Genomic DNA, 20,778 nt, shown 5'->3' with positions numbered 1-20,778 from the left:
TAAGACCCAGCGCAGGGTAAGTGCGCCAAGCCACCCGGCCGCTGGGGGTGCCAGCCTCAGAGTGAGGGCACCGCCTCTGGGCACCAGTTCCTAGGGGCTGTATTTTGTAAAACATCAAACTAGCAGTTCTGAGCGAAACTCTAGACCACGCGCAGGTCTCACACCTCGGCTGGAGCCGAGGCCGAGTCACGCAGCCAGGCAGAGCCCATCAAAAGGCCGTAACTGCGGGCAAAGGGGACCAGACGAAGTTCCTTTCCGTCCTGCTGAGGGGCGTTGCCCAGGGAACTGTGCTTTCCAGGGCGCAAGGGGGGGGGGACAGTGCACACCGAGCCCCGAACTGAACCGAGAGCAGGCCACCCCCACGCCCATGCTCGCGTGGGGACATTCGTTTAAGGGGGTCCCGACCAGGCGAGGCAGCCCCACACCTCCCCGGGCACAGATGATTGCGACGGAAGGTGCCGCCTGCCCTTGGCCCCTAGAACATCAACAAGGACCAAACACTGGCAAACAGAACCAAAAGTTTCGAAAATGTGTTTTCTTCTTACCAGTCTCTGAGCTTCTGGGCTCAGACAGTCTATTTCCTGGTTCTGCGCGGACGCACGGCTGGTCATCCTGCCGGCTGCAGGTCCACCTTCTCACACAGCAGGGAAAGGGAGCCAACGCCCGGTTCCCCGGATCCGCGGCCGGGCCGGCTCTCAGCGCAGCCGCATGTCGAGAACGGCGGGGCTACTGCCCGGGGACAAATCCGCGCGTCGGGACGGGGACCTCGCCCTTCCCAAGGCGGGGGCGCGCCTCCGCGGTTCCGGGGCTGGGGTGCGGCCGCAGGGGCGGGGCGCAGGTGGCCGGAGCCCGGGAGCCCTCGGGCCTGGGGTGGCGGCACCCGGGAGAAGAGGAGCTGGGGCCGCCCCCAGCGCTCCACCCACGAGGGTCCCACCCGCGCTCCACCACGCACCCCGCCCTCCCCGTTCTCAGCGAGCGCTCCTCCCCGCGCCCCAGCGGCGCGGTTATTAATCACCACCCAGCCCTCCTCCGCCCCCCACCCGAAAGGCGGCGGGGAAAAAAGACCCCAGCCGGCCCCGCCCACAGCCCCGTCGGCCGCCCCCCCACCCGCCGAGAGAGGGCGAGCTGAGAGGCCTCGAAAGACCGGGGAGGAGTGGGGAGGTGCCCGCTCGTGGCCTGGGTCGCCCTGGGGAGGAGCCTGCTCGGGGGAGGGTTCTGTGCGAGGGGCGGGGTCCTCTGGTGGAGGAGCCAGAGCGGAGCGGGGCGGGGCGGGGCGGGGTCCCCGGGGCGGGGTCCCCGGGGCGGGGCCCGCGCGGGGGCGGGGCGGGCTGTCCCGCCAGACCCCGCCCCCGGCCCCCTCGCCGTCGGCGCTGCGCTCGCGCCCCAAGGTGTTCTCCAAGTTCTGGCCGAAATGAGCTTCTGCGGACGCGACTACCTCGCCCGAGCCCCGCAGCACCTGCTGGTCGGGGTGCCCAGCTAACGCGAAAAGACCGGCTTCCAGGGCGACCACACCGCGCGGCCCGCGGGGTAAGAGCAAGCATCCGAGGGCCGGGTGCGGCCCCGCCCGCCTCCCCCTCCGCGAGCGGCGGCAGAAGAACGCGGCTTGGCGCGGATGCGGCGTCTCAGAGCCGGGGGGCTGCACCGGCCAGGGATCCGGCGGGAGGTCGTGCGGGGCAGGGGCCGATCCGAGGTCCCCGCCGGGCGCCGCGCGGGGAGGGCGCGGAGAGGAGCGTCCAGCGGCGGGACGGGGCCCCGGCCGCCCAGCACGCGCCTCCTCCAGCCGCAGAACTCGCGTCGCTCGGTCTTTAGCAGTCCTACATGCAAAGCAACGGAACGTCTCCTGACCTCGCCAGGCCGAAGCAGAAGCGACGAGCAGGAAGCGACGCAGATTTTCATCGGAATGTCAACCTGCCCCGGCCCAGCCCGCTGCCTGAGGCGTCTGGAAGCTTTCCTGGCCCCCACCCCCACCCCCGCCTCCTACCCTGCGTCCAGGCGGCCCCGGGGCCCTTCCTGCCCATGCCCTGGGGGCACGTTTTCGGAGGCCGTTCTCAGAAAGACCACCTCCCCGCCCCCGAAACGAGAACTTCAGAATAGAGCGGCTGGGCCTAATTCTCTGCAAAGGCGGCTCCAGCGAAAGCCTCGACAGACCGCAAATATACTTTTAAATGTTACAGTCCCCCAGTTCCCCACTCTCTGCCCCACTCACCTACTCCTCGGTAACACGTTAGCGCAAGGCCCGTGTGCACTCGCCTTCCCGCTCTGGCTTCAGGGCAGGGGGCTCTGGAAGGAAGGGTGTATGTGTCGGGGGGCGGGGGGCGTTGGGGGGTGGGGAACAGAGAAAGTTCTGAGGGACCGAGGTCCTAACCTAGGAGAGAGTAGGGACAGCAGAAAAGCAAGGCCGAGTAAAGACCCAAAGTGGCCTCTGCGGGAGAAACAGCAGGTTTCCACTTTGATGAGCCGGCACACAAGCGCCAAGCCTTGTTGGATAGCAGCGTTAGGTTGGCAAGAATAATTTTCAGAGATTGAAATGCATACCTTTAATACCTTGTTTTCTTGCTATAACACTTTTAAAATATGTCAGTGCGTTACAGTTCTTGATTCTATAGAGTTAAACTAGTTGGCAAAAATAATTTTAAACTGTTCTACATAAACAAGTACGGGACTTAGGGAATCTTTGGTGGAAAGCAAAGATGATTTTAGTTAAGAGCTCCACAGATGAGAATGATAGCCAGTTAATAAAATCGCCTTCTGGGAGTCTTCAGTTTGAATATTCTGATCTAGATAAGCAAATTCTAGAGCTACTTGCCACCTGGAACCTGATGACCACATCTCCCTGAGCAGGGCACAGGGAACGGGCTTCTTTTGTCCTGACTGTCACAGGGCAATGCCTGTGGACACCTGCACCCTCCCCAGCTCCCAGGTGGCCGTCCAATGGCTATTTATCAGTTTTATGAAAACCACATAGGGAAGGGGTTAAGTGGCTCTGGAATTAAACCATCTGGCTCAGTTCTTGGCTCTGCCACTTACTGTGGGATCATGACTGATTTACGTAGCCCCTGTGTCTCGAGTCTCATCTGAAACATGACAGTGAGAATGACAGTGCCCAGGGCGGAGGGGAGGACCCCCACTGAGCACAGTCAGGGGAGCCGCCTTGCTGCCCGTCCGCCCGCTCTCTTCTCCTGGCCTCCAGGCGCCCAGGCCTTCCCGCCCTTCTCCGCAGCAGGAAGGAAGCTGGGCAACACCAGGTTTAAATGGCTGAGAACCGGGAGAGATTGTGGGTAGCCCCAGAGAAGACAGCAAACCCACAGCCTCCACAAAAGCTGTGAGAGGGCCTGGCTGCAGGACACTATCATGGAGGCAGAAGCAACTGGTTGACTAGTTTTATTCCCAGGAACAAACTAACAATACCAGCAATAAAATAATGATAGTAAAGGCACAAGAGATTTCTGATTCTACTAAGCAGTAGCAAATTAGAGAAAACTGCTTTGCTGACATCCTTCTAGATGAGAGGCCTCTATCTTCTGACATGTGTTCCCGCCCAGCCGTACCGTGAAGATGGCTCAGACCCCTCCCAGCTGTAGGGAAATGTCAGTCTGTATTTTAAGTGGTGCTGAATTCACACTTCTTGGTGTTACTTAGACCCCGGGCCCCAAACAAAGTGTAGAGGGTCTAGTTGCCTTCTGTTCACTTTGACATAAGTAGCTCTCTAGTGAAAAGGGCCCCTTAGTAAGCCCCTTCCCAGGCAGTCTCCATCCCCCCCCCCCCTTTATTTTTTTGTGGTACACGGGCGTCTCACCGCTGTGGCCTCTCCCATTGCGGAGCACAAGCTCCGGACGCGCAGGCTCAGTGGCCACGGCTCACGGGCCCAGCCGCTCCGCGGCACGTGGGATCTTCCCGGACCGGGGCATGAACCCATGTCCCCTGCATCGGCAGGCGGACTCTCAACCACTGCGCCACCAGGGAAGCCCTCCACCCCCTTTTTTAAAACTCAGCAAGGCCACTTGGGAGGATGATTACTGAGTGACTGGAGCCTACAAACTTGGTGCTGGGAAAGTCCACGCGGAAGTCAAAGAAAGTGACATTTTGTAGAACGGAAACCATGGACGTGCACTGGTATATTTTTACCCCAGTGCTCACAGCTCTAAAGGCCACTCGGCCGAATAATCTAAATCCTTTAGCTTGAGGAAGACAAAACTAAAACCACCTAAGAGTGTCAGGTGAGAAGAAATCAGACAAGAAGCCCCAGGTTTTAAGTGTCCATCGACAGATGAAAGGATAAAGAAGATGTGGCGCATATATACAGTGGAATATTACTCAGCCATAAAAAGAAACGAAATTGAGTTATTTGGAGTGAGGTGAATGGACCTAGAGTCTGTCATACAGAGTGAAGTAAGTAGAAAGAGAAAAACAAATACCGTACGCTAACACATATATATGGAATCTAAGGAAAAAAAAAAGGTTTTGAAGAACCTAGGGACAGGACAGGAATAAAGATGCAGATGTAGAGAATAAGCTGGGACGAAGTGAGAGAGTAGCATCGACATATACACGCTACCAAGTGTAAAACAGATAGCTAGTGGGAAGCAGCCTCATAGCACAGGGAGATCAGCTCGGTGCTCTACGACCACCTAGAGGGGTGGGATAGGGAGGGTGAGAGGGAGGGAGACGTAAGACGGAGGGGATGTGGGGGTATATGTATATGTAGAGCTGATTCACGTTGTTATACAGCAGAAACTAACACACCATTGTAAAGCAATTATACTACGATAAAGATGTTAAAAAAAAAAAAAAGCAGCCCCAGGTTTCCATCCTCAGAGAGGTTGGCGGAAGAAACCCAGGGCACCTTTGAATGGTCCGGGCAGCATGCAGGCTGGGGAGGGGTGAGGAGGGGGGTGGCCACCCATCCGGACTGCACCAGTGTGGGCCCAGGGTCTTTATATAAAGAGCCGTTGAGGTCAATGGCAGGCTCAGTTTTCCCTTCTTTAGGTCAAGATCCCACTTCTAGCAGGTGGACTCTATTTCCAGCCCCTTCCAAGCTGCTGGGCAGTCACTGACCTGCAAGCCCCTCGTCACTGTTTAAACCCAGGGACTCCGTCCTGAGAGGGACCTTAGGCTCTGTGGAGGCTCTGACTGTCTCGGGCATTCCTAAAAGCCACCGTGGTTGTCCTGCTCTGAGCCCTCCCAACAGAAGTGTAAGGTCCCAAATCTCAAAAAGCAGTTCTCTGATGTGCCATAAGATTACGTGCAGGAACTTAATTTCTTAAGGGGACCCCTAGAAGAGAACAAAAGGTAAGTAGAATGATCTAATTTTGCTCTAGGCACCTCAGACTCATCGCTAACCAGCAAATGCCACATTTAACCACTGTGGGGTCACACCCAAACTTGGTTGACTGGTCTTCATGGTGCTGGGCTGCTTCTGGGTTCAGTAGCTTTGCCTCCTGCTGTGGTTGGTGCTAAGTGCTAGAGCAACGGAGACAAAGCCTTCCAGGATGTAGCACAAGGCAGAGGGCAGGCAGGGGAGGGCACAGTGGTTCCTGGCTGCACTCCTAGTTGATAACCCACAAAACCGTATTCCAAATCCCAGCCATAACAGCTGTTTTTCATGAACATGAATCCCTAGCCGTATTGATTACAGCAGAATAAACATCTCTCTATTACTCCTACAAACAGTGAGCTTACACGTATGTTACAACTTTATATGGATCTTTCTGACTAATATAAAAACCACTTCATATCATAAAGCTGGTTCATGAAGTGATTACCCAGATTTGCACGGCACCTTTCGGTTTGCAAAGCATTTTACACTGGCACACCTCAGAGACGTTGTGGGCTCTGCTCCAGACCACTGCAGTAAAGTGAATATCACAATAAAGGGAGTCACACGAGTTTTACGGCGTCCCAGAGCACATAAAAGTCACGTTTGCACTACACTGTAGTCTTTTAAGCATGCCAGAGCATTGTGTGTAAGAAACAATGTACATACCTATATTTAAAAATATTTTATTGCTAATAAATGCTAATCATCATCCGAGCAAGACATAATCTTTTTGCTGGAGGAGGGTCCTGCCTCTGTGCTGGTGGCTGCTGACTGATCAGGGTGGTGGGTGCTAAAGGCTGGGGCAGCTGCGGCGATTTCCTAAAATAAGATAATGAAGTTCGCTGCATCGAGTGACTCCTGCTTTCACGAACGATTTCTCTGTAGCACGTAATGCTGTTTGATAACATTTTACCCCTAGTAGCACTTCTTTCAAAATTTGGAGTCCGTCCTCTCAGACCCTGCCACTGCTTTATCCACTCAGTTTATGAAATATTCTAAATCCTCTGTTGATATTTCAACAATCTTCACAGCATCTTCACAGGAGCAGATTCCATCTCAAGAAACCACTTTCGTAGCAAATCCACAAGAAGCAATCCCTCAGTCATTAGCTTTCTCATGAGATTGTAGCAATTCAGTCCCATCTTCAGGCCCCAGTTCTAATTCTAGCTCTCTTGCTGTTTCCACCACATCTGCAGTTATTTCCTCCACTGAAGTCTTGAGCCCTCAGAGTCACCCATGAGAGTTGGAATCAACTTCTCCCCAACTTCTGTTAATGCTGATATTTTGACCTCTTCTGGTGAATCACAAATGTTCTTGATGGTGTGTAGAATGGTGACTCCTTTTTGGAAGGCTTTTAATTGACTTTGCCCAGACCCATCAGAGGAATCACTGTCTATGGCACCTATAGCCTTATGAAACATATTTCTTAAATACAAGGTTGCTACAAACCTTCTATTTGTAAAAAAACACAGTATCTTTGAAACACAATAAAGGGAAGTACAATAAAACCAGGACTAGGCAGGTGTACACACACGGAGGCCCACGAAGGTTGTATAACTTGTCCACAGAGGCACCTTGGCAGAGTGAAGTGAGGTTTTTAACCCAAGTCCCTGCTAAAAGTCCAAGCCCTTAGCACCCGGCCCACTGCCTGACACAGAGGTGCCCCCTCCCCCCAGCCACCCAGGGATCCTCACTGGGAACACGCAGTCACCAGACAGGCTGTCTCCCTGGGCTGAACCTGGACCAATAACCCCATCTCCTGCCCCAAGGGTGTTGGCAAAGCAGTGCGCGTACCCAGGTCCAGGCCGCAGCTCGCTCTCCCGGTAAGACCCAGGGCCCTGGTAGGAACATCAAATGAGGGAGCCGGTCCCTGCCTGCCATTCACAGAGAAAACTGTACCCCACAGCCAGCTGGGCCAGATCAGGCCCACGGTGAACTTGACACTCGGGCCTGGGCCCGGACCACCTCCAGTGGACAGAAATATTGGGGGTAGGAGTGGCTAGAAAGCAAGAGAGCTCATTTCTAGCATACAGACAGCTCCTGCTTCCTGAGCACCCACCCTGTGTTGGGTGTCCTACAACCACATACTTCATACTCACCGCTGCCCGTGACTCAGTCGTCACTCTCCGCAGAGACTGAGTGGGCTCTTCCAAAACGGGAGCAGCTGCTCACCTCACGGATGGATGGATGGGTGATTCTCCCAGGAAAATGGAGGGCTTTGATAGTTTATCATTAACTCTCATTGATCTTAAGGATTTTATATTTTTGGTAGCAACTGAGAATAGAAACTCTCTTTTTAAAACAGCATGACTGGGCTTCCCTGGTGGCTCAGTGGTTGAGAATCCGCCTGCCGATGCAGGGGACATGGGTTCGAGCCCTGGTCCGTGAAGATCCCACATGCCGCGGAGCAACTAAGCCCGCACGCTGCAATGAAGACCCAACGCAGCCAAAAATAAATAGATAAAATAAATTAAAAAAAAAAATTGCATGGCTTTTGATTTTTTTTTTTTTTTTTTTTTTGCATAACTACCTAGCACGCAGCAATTCACCACACTTTTTTTTCCCTTTAGTACATATTTTGAAAATCCCTTTGGATTTTCTAAGGAAGGTGATGAGCTTGAGTTTTGGTTGCACTGAACTTGAAGTGGGGCAGAAAGCCTTGAGGAAGGTGTCCAACAGGCACTTTGGCACCAGAAGCATGAACCGGTTTAAGGTGGTGATACAAATGGTAGCATGCATATAACAGAAAAGAGGCTGAAGGGAGGGATCCGCGGACTCCGACACTTAATGAATAAGACAGTGTCAAGAACAAGCCAAGACAGACAACAGGTAGTTAGGGAAACAGAAAATTAGAGGCGCCTTCTGGAAGCCACTCTTCAGAAGGCTGGCGTGAAGACCGGTGTTAAGGTAGATGGAGTGAAGAGGACAGGGTCAAGAAAGCCTTTCATTGGCAACTAGAAAAACACCGGCTATTGTATCCTCTTACTGAAATTCTACATTTAAGCGTTTTCAATGGTTCATGCACACAAGATAAACGGCACGTTACAGCCTCGGAGGAAGACAGAATCAAGAAGAAGGTTTTCGGTGGGGAGAGATTTGTTCATGTGTCCATCTGCTTTTAAGGATGGAAGAGACTTGAGCCAGTTTGGAGGCTGCAGGGTGGGAGTTAGAGGAGATTGAGGCAAAACAGGGTGGGCGTGTGGGAGACTGTTGACTAAGGGACAGTGGTGAGGGCATTTCTGGACTTTCAGGATTTGGCCTGATTCTGAGCTAAATGAGGATGAGAAAACCAAAGTGTCCAGGAGAGGACAAATAACAAGAAGCACAGTCCTGGTGCAGAGACTGTGGACACAGAACCGAGGCACAAGGAAGGGTGGGAGGAGAGAGACTGAAGGACCCGCCAGAAAGCCACCTCTGGTCCAGCCGGGGGGACGCTATTTTCAGCACCTGAGCCCAGAGCCCTTCCACGGGGCTCCAGAGGGCCCAATAATGCTGCCGCAGGGTAAAATCTGTCCACATTTAGAATAATTTCTAGCTTATTTTACTCTGGAATTAAGTTCATCTCCAAAAGTGTCCAGCAATAAGTCCATAGCAATCTTGGAGGGGGGAGGGATGTATCCATTTTTCCAATCCATTCCTCAGAACTGCTGACCCTTAAGACCAGACCAGATGATCACAGAGACCTCCCCCCACCATATATTGTATCCAAGGAAATGGCCACAAACACCTCCAATAAAGCACCTCTTAGGAAAACCAGTTCTGTTTTTCATGAACACAACACACTGCAAATACCACCCAATTATTTTCTAAAAATATTGAGAACAGAACTCAAATCCATTACATATTTCTTAACCACATAGGAAAAGACTTTGAAAAGTCCCTGTAAGTCAACCTTAATGCAAAGAAAAAATATCTATATATGCACTCAGAATGGTCCATTTAAGAAACTTTTGATCAGAATAGATAGTAAAATAGGGAAAATAGGCTTTACTTTCAACAACTGTATTCACTAGCTAACAGAACACCCCACTGATAAGAAATAAATGAAATGCTTCAAAATATATTAAGGGATATAAAATGATGGTTAAAAAAATAGAAGCAAAATTTCTTCTAGATGCTCACCGATTTATTTGGCTCTGGCCTCAGTAATCTTGCCTATGAGTTTAACATTATAGGAGAGATAGAATGTGCCTAACGATCGAGCCATGAAAGAAATCTTTACCCTGCTAGCTGAAAAATCCAGAAATCCATCAGGCTACAAGTGTGATTGACAAATGTCAGTCATAGAAAGGAAGTGTGGGGACACAGGTGTTTATAATCTAAATGTAAACAGTACTCATAGCAAAAAGGGAAATTTGAGGGCACACAGGGTGAATTCAAAGGTTTAAAATCCAGGCACTCCTACTAAACAGCTTGACTTGAAGACAACCTGACTTCAGGACAGACAAAAATATCAGAAGTAAGCAACCTTCCAACCTAAGGTACAGAAATTTCTAAAAGAGCAACCCTAAAATAATCCTTCTAAGAAAATGAATTTTCCTAAAGGAAAATAAAGACTGAAACACACTTTAGCACAGCCCTAAAAACACATGCCCACACCCTAAAATAAGGGTTTTCCCCTCTGCATTTTAGCCCCTGAAACAAAGGGCAAAGAACACTCATCAACTGTTAGCCTCCAGGAAAGTACCAGATTATTGGCACCTTTCTTATCATCAATCCATATGAACCAGATATCTTTCCAGCAGACAACATAGAACATAAAAGCCTCACCTTTGAGAAATGAAGATTTTAGATGGAGTTTAAGGAAGAGCGAAGACCTGGAGAGACATGTTGAGCATGAGAGTGGAAATTCTGGAAAAACAGGAGATCAAATAGCCACTCCTGACCACCTCACCTCTGAGCGCCAACGGAGAGGTCAATTAAAGGCACCTTTATACCCGCCACCTCACTGGGCAGCTTCGACCCGCCTACCTTAATGGAAGGGCGTGGTTCCCGGAGCCCATTGTAGATTTTCCAAAGGCCTCTTCGGACCCGTGGGTTTGACTTTAGTTACTCAGGTTACACGGAAGCCCCTTCCTCCTATCCCCACTTCAGTTGAGGCATTTGTATTAAATATGGGGTGAGAATTTATGAGGAAACTCTACTATAAATAGAGAGCAGGGTTTCTTAATAGCAGCACTGTTGACATTTTGGGTGAAACGATTCTTTGTTGGGGTGCTGTCCTGTGCACCAGCAGCGCCCCTGGCCTCTACCCACCAGATGCCAGGGACACTCTGCACCCCGCCTGGATAACCAAAGGTGTCTCCAGGCACTGCTACGTGTCCTCTGCGAGGGAAAGAGAGCCCTGCTGAGAGCCCCTGATCGAGAGGGTCTGAGCCTTCATCCGAGGCACGCACACCGTAGCAGGACACTGACTTATCGACTTGCATAGACAAGTCGCCTCAACAAATACACAGCTAAACACGCACGGAAATAATGATCAAGACAAATATTTCAACACGTTCTCTAATGTGTGTAGCCCCCCTTTTGCTTCAAGTAAGAGCTCAAAAGCAGGGCTGGGTGCTGTAGTCAGGAAGAGCAAGGAAGTCAGCCCCAGACACTGAAAGGTAGGACGTGGAAACCACGGCGGGGGCGGGGGGGAGTTTGAGGCTGAGATTTCAGACGCGGTACAGTCACGCCAAGACCCAGGGTGTGATGGCGGAGGTGGGCCGGAAGGAAGAGCGTCGTAAGTGAGAAGGTCGAGGAACTGAGTTTTGCCTCCTGACCCTTTGGGAAGGCCCAGTCAAAAAGGGGCAAGTGATGGAGCGCAAAGCCAGAGCCCTGGCGCCAGCAGCCAGCAGAGGCAAAACCCAGCACAAAAGCCCTCAAAGCTCCAAAGCAGAGGTTTGGGAGAAAAGCTGGTTGGAATCCCTGCTCTGTCGCTTACTAGGTTGTAGTTTCCGGCAACTCCTGTGACCTCTTCGGCTTCCCATGTGACACAGGAGAGACGCAGCCACCAGGCAGGTGGCAGATAAACGGTGGGACCCCAGGCTGGCACCTGCCACACACTCTTATTCTAAAGAACACAGATTAGTTTTCCTGCAGATAAGAGACTCTGGAATTACAATTTACATACAGGGTTAGACAAGCCATAGGTAGAGTCCCGAGTCACTTAATTGGCTCGGATTAGGTTTAAGGCTTTAGTGTCAGCATTTTTTTTTTTTTTTTTCCCCTGCGGCACGCGGGCCTCTCACTGCTGTGGCCTCTCCCGTTGCGAAGCACAGGCTCCGGACGCGCAGGCTCAGCGGCCACGGCTCACGGGCCCAGCCACTCCGCGGCACGCGGGATCCTCCCGGACCGGGGCACGAACCCGCGTCCCCCGCATCGGCAGGCGGATTCTCAACCACTGCGCCACCAGGGAAGCCCTAGTGTCAGCATTTTTGAGAACTTGGAGCTTTGCCCTCTTTCTGGAACCTCCCCCCTCCAAGCCCAGAGTTTGGGGCTTATGGCTCTCCCCAGAGCCAAGCTTTTGGCACCGTCCGCCCTTAGATAAGTGTGTTGTGAATACAACTCTGGACGAATGTACGAATGTAGACAAAGACTGGAAGGAAACGCAGTAAACAAAAGAGCTGCTCTATTTAAGTAATGGATTCGTGGGAATTTTATTGCTTTTCAGAATACCTTTAGATATTGTTTGAATGCTCTTTTTTTATGTAACAGTTTAAGGAACTTGAACTTTGTTCAGGAGGTAGTAAAGGACCCACTGTAAGTGTTTGAACAGGGAAGTAGGATTTTGTCTGAACAAAGAACCTGTAGGCTACAAAAAAGTTAAAAATCACCCTCATTATTCTTTTGCAAAAATTTCTTGGCTGGTCTCACTATTTATTCTTCCAGGTCAGCTTCAGAGTCTACTTTTTAACTTTAAGCCAACCTTGTCCCCTAAACTGGGATTTTATTTGAATTACATTATACTTATAAATTATTTGGGAAGGATTAACATCTTTTTAATACCGGGTCTTCTAATTCAGAAACAAGGTATCTCTCTCTCCATTTTTAAATCTATGTTCTTCAGTATATCGTTATACTTTCCTTCATATAGGTCCTACATATTTCTTTATTCCTAAATGCTCTTTTGAATGGGATCTTATCTTCTTGCCGTTATTTTAAAAAATTATTGTGGCATATGGGAATGCTTTGGATTTTTGGTGGGGGAAGTAGGGAAACTTGTTCCCTGAACATATTCTTTTAATTAATTAATTAATTTTACCTTTTTATTTTATATTGGAGTATAGTTGATTAACAATGTTGTGTTAGTTTCAGGTGTACAGCAAAGTGATTCAGTTATACATATACATGTATCTATTCTTTTTCAAATTCTTTTCCCATTTAGGTTGCTACATAATATTGAGCTGAGTCCCCTGTGCTCTACAGTAGGTCCTTGTTGGTTCTCCATTTTAAATATAGCCGTGTGTACATGTCAATTCCAAATTCCCTAACTATCCCTTTCCCTCACCCTTCCCCCCTGCTATGGATTTCTGTTTATATCATCACAAATTATTTCATTGAACTCTCAGTTTTAGACTGATTTTTTTTGGATTAGCTATGTACATAATCTGAAAGTAGTTACAAATTGTATCTATTCCTTTTCAGTAGTTAATATTGCCGATTTCTTTATCCTGTCTGAACATCAGAACTCCCATCATTATAATGTTACACTAGCCCTGGTCTGCCGTCTCTTCTTAAATTGGATACTCTGCAATTAGGGAAGTACTAAGGACTCAGCAGCTTTGTGGGTTTGTGCTTGCACTGTAGTAATACAGGACAGGACACCAGCCTTATTAGCATTTAAACAGCATTAAAGTTGCCTATAAAGTAAACAGAGAATTTGTTGTCAGTCAACTGATAAAGCCCCTGAAAGGAAAGAAATTATAAGTCTCAAAACAAGACACTCTTGCCTAAAGGCCACAACGCAATTTTGACCAATAAAAGATAAACAGGCAAAACGACTTGAAGAAAGATGAGTACTGAAGTCAGTGAAAAGTTTATTATTGTGAGCGTTACCATACAATTGTTTTCTGCAGGGAGAGGCCCTGTGGAGGGATGACACTCAGAGAGTCCCAGGCCAGCACTGCGTGGGCGGGAAGCCGCGCCTCTGCCTAGAACTTGCTGTTGGTCTCCGGCCAGTTAACCTCTCTCTATGCCTCGGTTTTGTTTCCTCATCTGTCAAATAGGAGTAACAATGGCACCTGGTTCATACCATTTACAAGGATTAAATGAGTGATTATTCATAATCAGTATCTAAATAAATAAAACGCTGGCTGTGAGCATAGTGCTTGGGTTACAAAGTACCTCAAGGCGCATTTCACCTAAATCTAAGGTAACCAGTCACCATTTACAAAGGGATGTGGGAATTAACTTTTGTCCCAGACCAAGGGCCCCTCCCTCTTGCCTTCCGGCCCCACCCCACTGTGGCTTCTATCTCAGCCTGCATCTCTGCCAGCCGGGAACCCACAGCCTGCAGGGCACACCCTGGTGCAAGGGAAATATATGAGCTTGTTAATAACGCCCGTGGAACTGGAAGACTAGCTGGAATTCTAAGTCGTGAGGCTCTAGTAGGAGCAAAACCATGATTACTTTTCTAGAACAAGTGGCCTGAACTCTGGGACAGTTATTGTCTTTCAGGCACCCAGTCACTTCCTAGTTGAGAGTTCTGCTCCAGATGTCTGGACTTGACTGTGTCCGCAAAGAGTGGTATTAGGCAACAGAAGCCCAAGAACTTCTCTTTTTGGGCAAAGAGACTCTCTTATGGTACAATTTTTGAAAAAGAAGAAATTGTTCCACAGTGAAGCAACTAAGAGTTTTGAATAAAAATATTCAAAGTTTTCAGTTCTAATATTCTTCGGTTATTTAAAACACTTGCCCTACGTTTAAAATAAAATGTAATAGCACTATCTCTATCTTTCAGCATCTTTATCTCTGGAAGGAGGCAAAGGGGAGTAGGCAGTGACGAAGGGGAGTAGGCAGTGACGAACGGGAGAAATCGGGGAGAAACAGATACACTTGGGAGAGGGGTCGAGCTCCAGCGGCTGCCTCCTGGTGGTCACCGGTAAGCATTCCCGAGGGGCCTGCGCTAAAGGTTTCATGTTGGCTTAATAATGTCAGACAACCCAAGGGTCCACTGAATGGATAAATACATGTGGTGTATCCATACAATGGAATATTACTGGGCCTTAAAAAAGGAAATTCCGATACATGCTTCAATGTGGATGAAGCCTTGAAAACATTATGCAAAGTGAAATAAGCCAGATGCAAAAGGACAAATATTGTATGATTTCACTCACATGAGATACCTAGAATTGTCAAATTTATACAGAAAGTAGAAGGTGGTTGCCAGGGGCTGGAGGGGACATAGGAATGAGATTTACTGTTTAATGGATACGGTTCCGTTTGGGAAGATGAGAAGAGCTCTGGAGATGGATGGTGGTGATGGCTGCACAACAGTGAGAATGTACTTAATCCTACTGAATTGTACACTTAAACATAGTTAGGATGGTGAATTTTATGTTACGTGTATTTTACCACAACAAAAAATAATTTATATTAAAAGTTTTACACTGTAAGAAAGTGGCCAAATTGACCTTGGGATATCTACTTTATGGCATCCCTTCTGTCTATAAAAATGGTGTCTATGGGCTTCCCTGGTGGCGCAGTGGTTGAGGACCTGCCTGCCAATGCAGGGGACACGGGTTCGAGCCCTGGTCTGGGAAGATCCCACATGCCGCGGATCAACTTGGCCCGTGAGCCACAACTACTGAGCCTGTGCGTCTGGAGCCCGTGCTCCGCAACAAGAGAGGCCGCGATAGTGAGAGGCCCACACACCGCGATGAAGAGTGGCCCGTGCTTGCCAGAACTAGAGAAAACCCTCGCATAGAAACGAAGACCCAACACAGCAAAAATAAATAAATTAATAAACTCCTACCCCCAACATCTAAAAAAAAAAAAAAAAAAAAAGTGTCTGATGAGTATGTAATAGAATCCAAAATACTTATGACAATGTTGAGTGCACACACACTCAACACACACACACACACACACACACACACACACCCCAATAACATCTATGAAAAAATAAACAACAAAGACCTTAAGGAAATAAATCAAAATAGAGCATGGTTGTCTTTATGTTATAATGCTTTTTGTTTCCTTCTGTTTTCCAATGATTATTTTGTTACGCATGTACTACTTTTAAAGGGGGAAAATAACACAGAATTTCATTTTTCTCTGTAACTTTATTTGGAAAGAAAGGAAGAATGAGAAGAAAAACCTTGATGCCTTTTGTTCCCAGAGGCTTTTAAAGCTAAAAGGAAACTGCAATTAATTACTCTGCCCACCACTTTCACTTCTTTCCTATTTTTGTACCATGGATGCCCCTGGCAGGCTGGTGAAGGTTGTGGCCATTCTCAGAATGGTATTTTTTTTAATTAATTAATTTTTGGCTGCGTTGGGTCTTTGTTGCTGCACGCCGGTGCTCTCTAGTTGTGGCGAGTGGGGGCTACTCGTCTTTGTGGTGCGCGGGCTTCTCACTGCGGTGGTTTCTCCTGTTGTGGAGCCTGGGCTCTAGGCAGGCGGGCTCAGTAGTTGTGGTGCACGGGCTTAGTTGCTCCGTGGCACTTGGGATCTTCCCGGACCAGGGCTCAAACCTGCATCCCCTGCATTGGCAGGCAGATTCCCAACCACTGAGCCACCAGGGAAGTCCCAGAATGGTATTTTTAAGTGCTTAAAACAAAGTATATAGGGTTACAAAAGAAAGTGATTATTCTGAAATATATTATCAAAATATATTTTTAAATTGTGATATATCATATCAATCACAGTCCAGACAGGGAAAAAGGAAATTACACCCGTTCTATTAATAGGAGCAATTTAATACAGGTGTTGGATGACTGAGAAGGCAAAGAGGACACGGAGGGAATACTCTGTGGACCAGCTAGGGCTGGGGGAACAAGGGGCTGGGTTAGCGCACCCCAAAGGCTCGGAAGGCACTGTGCTCCAGAATCTCCTATGGGGCTCCATGACGGTGGTTTCTGAGAGCACGAAAAGTACCAGAAATGGAACCGACCGGGGCTGCCTGGGTGAAGGCCGTTGCTGGGGTGATGCTCACAGAAACAGGAGGCAGACAGGGAGGAGTGGGTCCTGTCTCCTTCCCTGGCCTCACAGTTGCCCTCTAGGGCCTGGGCAGACCCCGGGGAGATGAGGTGTGCAGGGCTCCAGCCCCAGCATCACAGGACTGGGAAGAAGCGGGGTTTGGAGCAGAGAGGCAACAGCTTAATCACTAGCTCAAATACGAGCTTCTTTCTTAGTGTACTGAGTGACAAGAGCTCATATCCACCGTAATATCGACACAGCCTTGTACATTTCCACAGCTGTCTGCAACCACCGAGAAGTGACATAAAAATAGCTGGTCCTTGGGCTTCCCTGGTGGCGCAGTGGTTGAGAGTCCGCCTGCCGATGCAGGGGACGCGGGTTCGTGCCCCGGTCCGGGAAGATCCCACGTGCCGCGGAGCGGCTGGGCCCGTGAGCCATGGCCGCTGGGCCTGCGCGTCCGGAGCCTGTGCTCCACAACGGGAGAGGCCACAACAGTGAGAGGCCCGTGTACCGCAAAAAAAAAAAAAAAAAATAGCTGGTCCTTGGTGATGAAATCACACACACTTCTAAAGCTTTGGGCCTACATTCATAATTGGAGGTAAGGCTGCTCTCTTTTTCCGATCCAATTTCAGGGATCCTTTGAAATCTAAACAAAGACCCTTGGAGGAGGATTGGACCCGAAGTTAAGAATCCTTCTGGGTGTTTCAAGATGTTGAATACAGTTCTTTTTCTTCCTTAATTTTTGCTTTAAAAAGTCACATGACTGATCACATGATCACATGATTGATCACTGATACCAGGTGTCTTTTTATGCTTTGAAAGGGAAAATAATACTACCGCAAATTCCCGCCTTGGTGCATCTCTCTCACTGACATTATCAACCATCCTGCAAATAGTAAATAGTAATTTTTGCATTTTATTGATCATCTTATGCCTATTTCTGAATGCCAGAGAAAAATAAAGTAGACACACAACTGTGCTTACACCCTCACCGGCTCTCCTGGGGGACATGGATTCCTGGGTGGTCTTCAGAGCTCTTTCCTGTAAGGTCCCCTCTCAGTCCCACCGCTTTGACTGTGACCCAGATGTCTCCCAACACCAGGTGTCTATTTCTTTTCTCTTGACTTTTCCAAGTTTCAGCCCACCTGCCAGGTGGACATCTCCACCTGGAGGTCCCAAAGTCACCCCAAGCTCGAGATGTATTCAAAACGGAACTTGTGTCTCCTCCAAGGGTCTTTCCTTTGCATTTCCTCCTCCAAGGGGGCACTACCAGCCAGTGCCTCCTAGGAAGGCTTTCTGTAACGTCTCTGGGCTTCAGTTCCCGAGAGGCAGTGACAGTCACAACCCCCTGGGCTGTCGTAAGAACTAAATGTGCTGCCAGGTCTTGACATCAGTAAGCGTCCGCCCCTGCGAGGTTGGTGCCCTCCCCCCTCCGCCGGCAGTGCATCACCAAGTCGGCTTCTTCTCCTAATGTCACTTCCACGTGCCCCCAGGGCCACTGCCTTAACCGGCCTCAGCGTGACTCCTCAGAATGATCAGAATTGTCCCCAGTGCCCCCCCGCCCCCCGCCCCCCGCTGCAGAGTCTTCTTATCCACTCACTCAGTCAGTCATCACGTGTGGGGGAGGGCTGCCACGGGTCCGAGACCACGGATGGAACAGTGAGCAAGGAGCAGCCACACCTCCGGGGAAAGACTGACGTTAAATAATTGCCAAGTAAGTAATTCATTGTCATGATAAGTGCCATGACACCCAATGAAAATATCCTCAGATGCAGACAGAAAATACAGCTTTGTGTTTCTAAGGAAACAAGAAGTGATTCCAAGCGGGGAGGGGTGGGGAAGGAGAGCCCTCCTGTGAGACCTGTGAGGCTTCCCTCTGAGAGCCGGGCAAAGGGCAAGCTCCCAGACATCACCGAGCCTCCCAGATGCCGGCCTGGCGTCCTGCCACCAGCCACTCAACCACCGCCCTTAAATCCCACAGACCAGAGACCGAAGACTGCCTCCTGGTGCTGACTTCAAACCTTTGAGACTGAATCTCCATGTTTCTTTTTCTCCACGAAGACAATTTATAAAAACGTAACGATAATTATAATCAAAGAGGACCCAACCCTCAGCTGAGGAACTTTGGTACCAAGCTCATTTATGTCCGAGTTTTGGTTAATATAGAAACGAGATCACCCTTCTGTCCCCCAGATGGAATATACACGCACTGATAAGTCTACTCTTAATCTACAAAGTTTGAACAATTCCACCGACTGTAAATGCACTTCATCATATGCTCTATGAAGAAATGAAAAACAGTAAGTATTTTCTAGAGTCACTGAAAGTCACTATTTTTGTGGCTTATCTACAGCAATACTTGAAAATACAAGGTAAATCACATTGCAAGGTTTTGTTTAGAGTTTCAAGCTAAGGGAAATATTTTAAAATATATATCATCAATTCTAAGGTATTTGTAAGGTCTTATTTCAATATGATAAAGTAGGTACTCTCTTAGAATAACCAGAATAATAAACCAAATATAAAACGAACTTAAATTTAGGTCAATTTTTTTAAAGGCAAGATAAAATTTGTGTTATGCAGGTGCAGAAAATTTTCTGCTTTCCAGTTTGAACAAGTAATATGATCATAATGGATACCTAAGAATTTTTAAATTTTTATTTCTATGCAATTTTTTATTTTTCAAATCTTAAATTTCTCATTGAACACAAAAGTCTAACTCTCTTGCCTAAGAACCACATTTTCCATTTCTATTTTAAGAAGTCTTATGTTGTCTACCACATTTTAAAAGTCACTAACAAGGGGCTTCCCTGGTGGCGCAGTGGTTGAGAGTCCGCCTGCCGATGCAGGGGACACGGGTTCGTGCCCCGGTCCGGGAGGATCCCACGTGCCGCGGAGCGGCCGGGCCCGTGAGCCGTGGCCGCTGAGCCTGCGCGTCCGGAGCCTGTGCTCCGCAACGGGAGAGGCCACAACAGTGAGAGGCCCGCGTACCACACACACACAAAAAAGTCACTAACAAGACAAGAAATGGAGGGCACTGACCCTTCATCTGTAAAGGGTCCATCAGTGACTATATGTCCTGAGACTGAGCTGCTTGTTGTGGGCTTCCGTAGACTTCTAGAAGCTGTGAGGACCTAATACAGTACCGTTCATACCGCTGCAGAGATTAGAATGAGGAAAAGAAACTCTCAACCTGGTGAACAGTGAAAGAGCCTTAAGAAAAATGTTGCCAGACCGGTCATTCATGTCACTGTAACTGTAATTTACTTAGAGAGGTGGTCTAAGATATTTCACAAGGGAAACACACACACACACACACACACACACACACACACACACACACACACACACGCATGCCCAGACACACGTAAAGCCCGCACTGACCAGGGGCCCTAGCCCCTAGCCAGCTGGCCAGCTTCTCTGAGGGGAGCATGGAAGTGGGGAGAAGGAGTAAGGAGCTGGTGGGCGGCCCACTGCAGCCCCTGAGCCTTGGCAGGTCCCCCGAACCGGCTCCTTCCCCTGCCCCCAGCTCTTCCTGCTGCATTTCTCTGTGGTTGTCCTGAGAACACAAAAGACTCAACACAAATGTCGTTGCAGTGGTTCACCTCTGATCGGAAAGTGTCTGACTTAAGTGTCCAACAGCGAGAGAGAATCTATTCTGTGCCATCCTGGGTTTCTGACGTGTGACAAAAAAATAGCTTTCGTGGGACCATGGGCGGTGCCTGGTTTGTTTTCATAGGTTGAGGCTAAGTGCTTCAGAGCCCGAATTGATGTGAAAAGTCTCTGGCTCTTGGATCTGCACCTCCATGGCAGCTTAGAAACACCCACTACCACTCGCAAGGTATGTGAGCAGTGCACGTTGTTACATGGTCCTCGGCTGACACCACGAGCCGACACAAGTTCACCGCTCATCACTTGCAAAGGGGGTACCGCTGTTATAGCAATAATTGCCACACGAACCACAAGGGGTTCCCTTAGTTCAGGATCCCAGCACCCTTTGCGGATGCAAAGGACTGGTTCTCCGTATACGACCTGAAGATATTGTGAGTCTCTTCAGAGAAAACAAGGGGGTGGACGGGAACTTTGGAAGGGGAAGGTTTGCTGTAAGCACGCCCCTGGCCCCCGTGTGCTATGCTCAGCACCTCCGCTGGACTCTCAAAGGAGACATTTCTCCATGAGGCTGATGACAAAAACAAGCGCTAACACTGTGTACCAGATGCTACTGAAATGCCTGGCATGCTTTATTCTGCTATTTCTCACAAGAGCCCCATCAAGAGGAAGGATCCCACTCTCCGATTTGGGACCAAGGCAGAGACGGGGTGAGTGGCTCGTCAAGG

The 20,778-nt window shown here is 49.1% G+C and overlaps 1 protein-coding gene across 47 annotated transcripts in view; it reads right to left on the bottom strand.

The window, feature by feature from the left end:
- The window catches only part of LRRFIP1 (LRR binding FLII interacting protein 1), a 147,165-nt gene that overhangs the window by 87,049 nt on the left and 39,338 nt on the right, over positions 1-20,778 (bottom strand). For 10 of the 47 annotated variants that reach the window (XM_067027235.1, XM_067027257.1, XM_067027252.1 and 7 more), the window contains exon 1: positions 546-923. The exons of 35 other annotated variants lie outside the window; for them this stretch is intronic. In XM_067027235.1, coding sequence (XP_066883336.1) covers positions 546-611 — 66 coding nt within the window. In that variant the 5' untranslated portion in view covers positions 612-923. Of the gene's footprint in view, positions 1-545; positions 1,156-20,778 lie in introns of those variants that run through there. 2 more of the 47 variants (XM_067027234.1, XM_067027262.1) reach the window with 2 other exon arrangements.

The sequence above is a fragment of the Kogia breviceps genome, chromosome 2, assembly GCF_026419965.1.
Source record: "Kogia breviceps isolate mKogBre1 chromosome 2, mKogBre1 haplotype 1, whole genome shotgun sequence".
In the NCBI taxonomy this organism is placed as follows: Eukaryota; Metazoa; Chordata; class Mammalia; order Artiodactyla; family Physeteridae; genus Kogia; species Kogia breviceps.
The sequence above is the reverse complement of the archived record's forward strand: the minus strand, read 5'-3'. Positions and strand labels throughout refer to the sequence as shown.